At 28.0% G+C, this 601-nt stretch overlaps 1 protein-coding gene across 1 annotated transcript in view; it reads right to left on the bottom strand.

The window, feature by feature from the left end:
* CNTLN (centlein, centrosomal protein) overlaps window positions 1-601 on the bottom strand; it is a 295,319-nt gene that overhangs the window by 45,530 nt on the left and 249,188 nt on the right. Inside the window, exon 18 of the mRNA XM_012665007.1 lies at window positions 11-124. Within this exon, the coding sequence (XP_012520461.1) occupies window positions 11-124 (114 nt within the window). The remainder of the gene's footprint in view (window positions 1-10; window positions 125-601) is intronic.

Here is a 601-nt window from a genome sequence, read left to right as displayed (position 1 = left end):
CTTCTAGGACCTGCTCACTTTGCAAAGCTAATCCTTGAAGCTGCTTAGATGCTGCTGTTTCAATTTCTGCCATTGCAGATTCAGTCTCATTTATTTTTGATACTAGGAGAGAAAGCTTGAGATCCTGAAAAAGATAAGTAATCACAAAATTAAAAATGTTTTATAAACAGATTTGGAAGAGTTAGCTATACATGTCAGATAAGGAAAGGGTTTTATTATTCTCTCTATATATGTACTTATTAGTTGGGTAAAATAAATGATTATTTTCATTTATTTTCAATAAAATATCCTAAGTGCATATTCTCATATATTTACCCTCCAAACTTATTTATGCTTTTTAAACATTACGAATCATTAAAGACATGGAAGCTATTTTAGACCAAAAGATCCCATGTATCAAATGAAAATATTTAATTAGTTTATAAGTTTAGGGAGATCTATAAAATTTATATCCACTTGTATAGATGCCAGTGCTTAACAATAGTTTTCATTTATTAGAAATTATCATGACAAACAAAACTTATTTTCTTGAGTAAAGTACTATCTTTAATATTAAACAAATTCTTAGTGTTTTGTATAGAGATACGAATGCAGTTATCTG

The sequence above is a fragment of the Propithecus coquereli genome, unplaced genomic scaffold, assembly GCF_000956105.1.
Source record: "Propithecus coquereli isolate 6110/MARCELLA unplaced genomic scaffold, Pcoq_1.0 Scaffold95, whole genome shotgun sequence".
Classification (NCBI taxonomy): Eukaryota; Metazoa; Chordata; class Mammalia; order Primates; family Indriidae; genus Propithecus; species Propithecus coquereli.
This window is presented reverse-complemented; position numbering and strand designations above follow the sequence as displayed.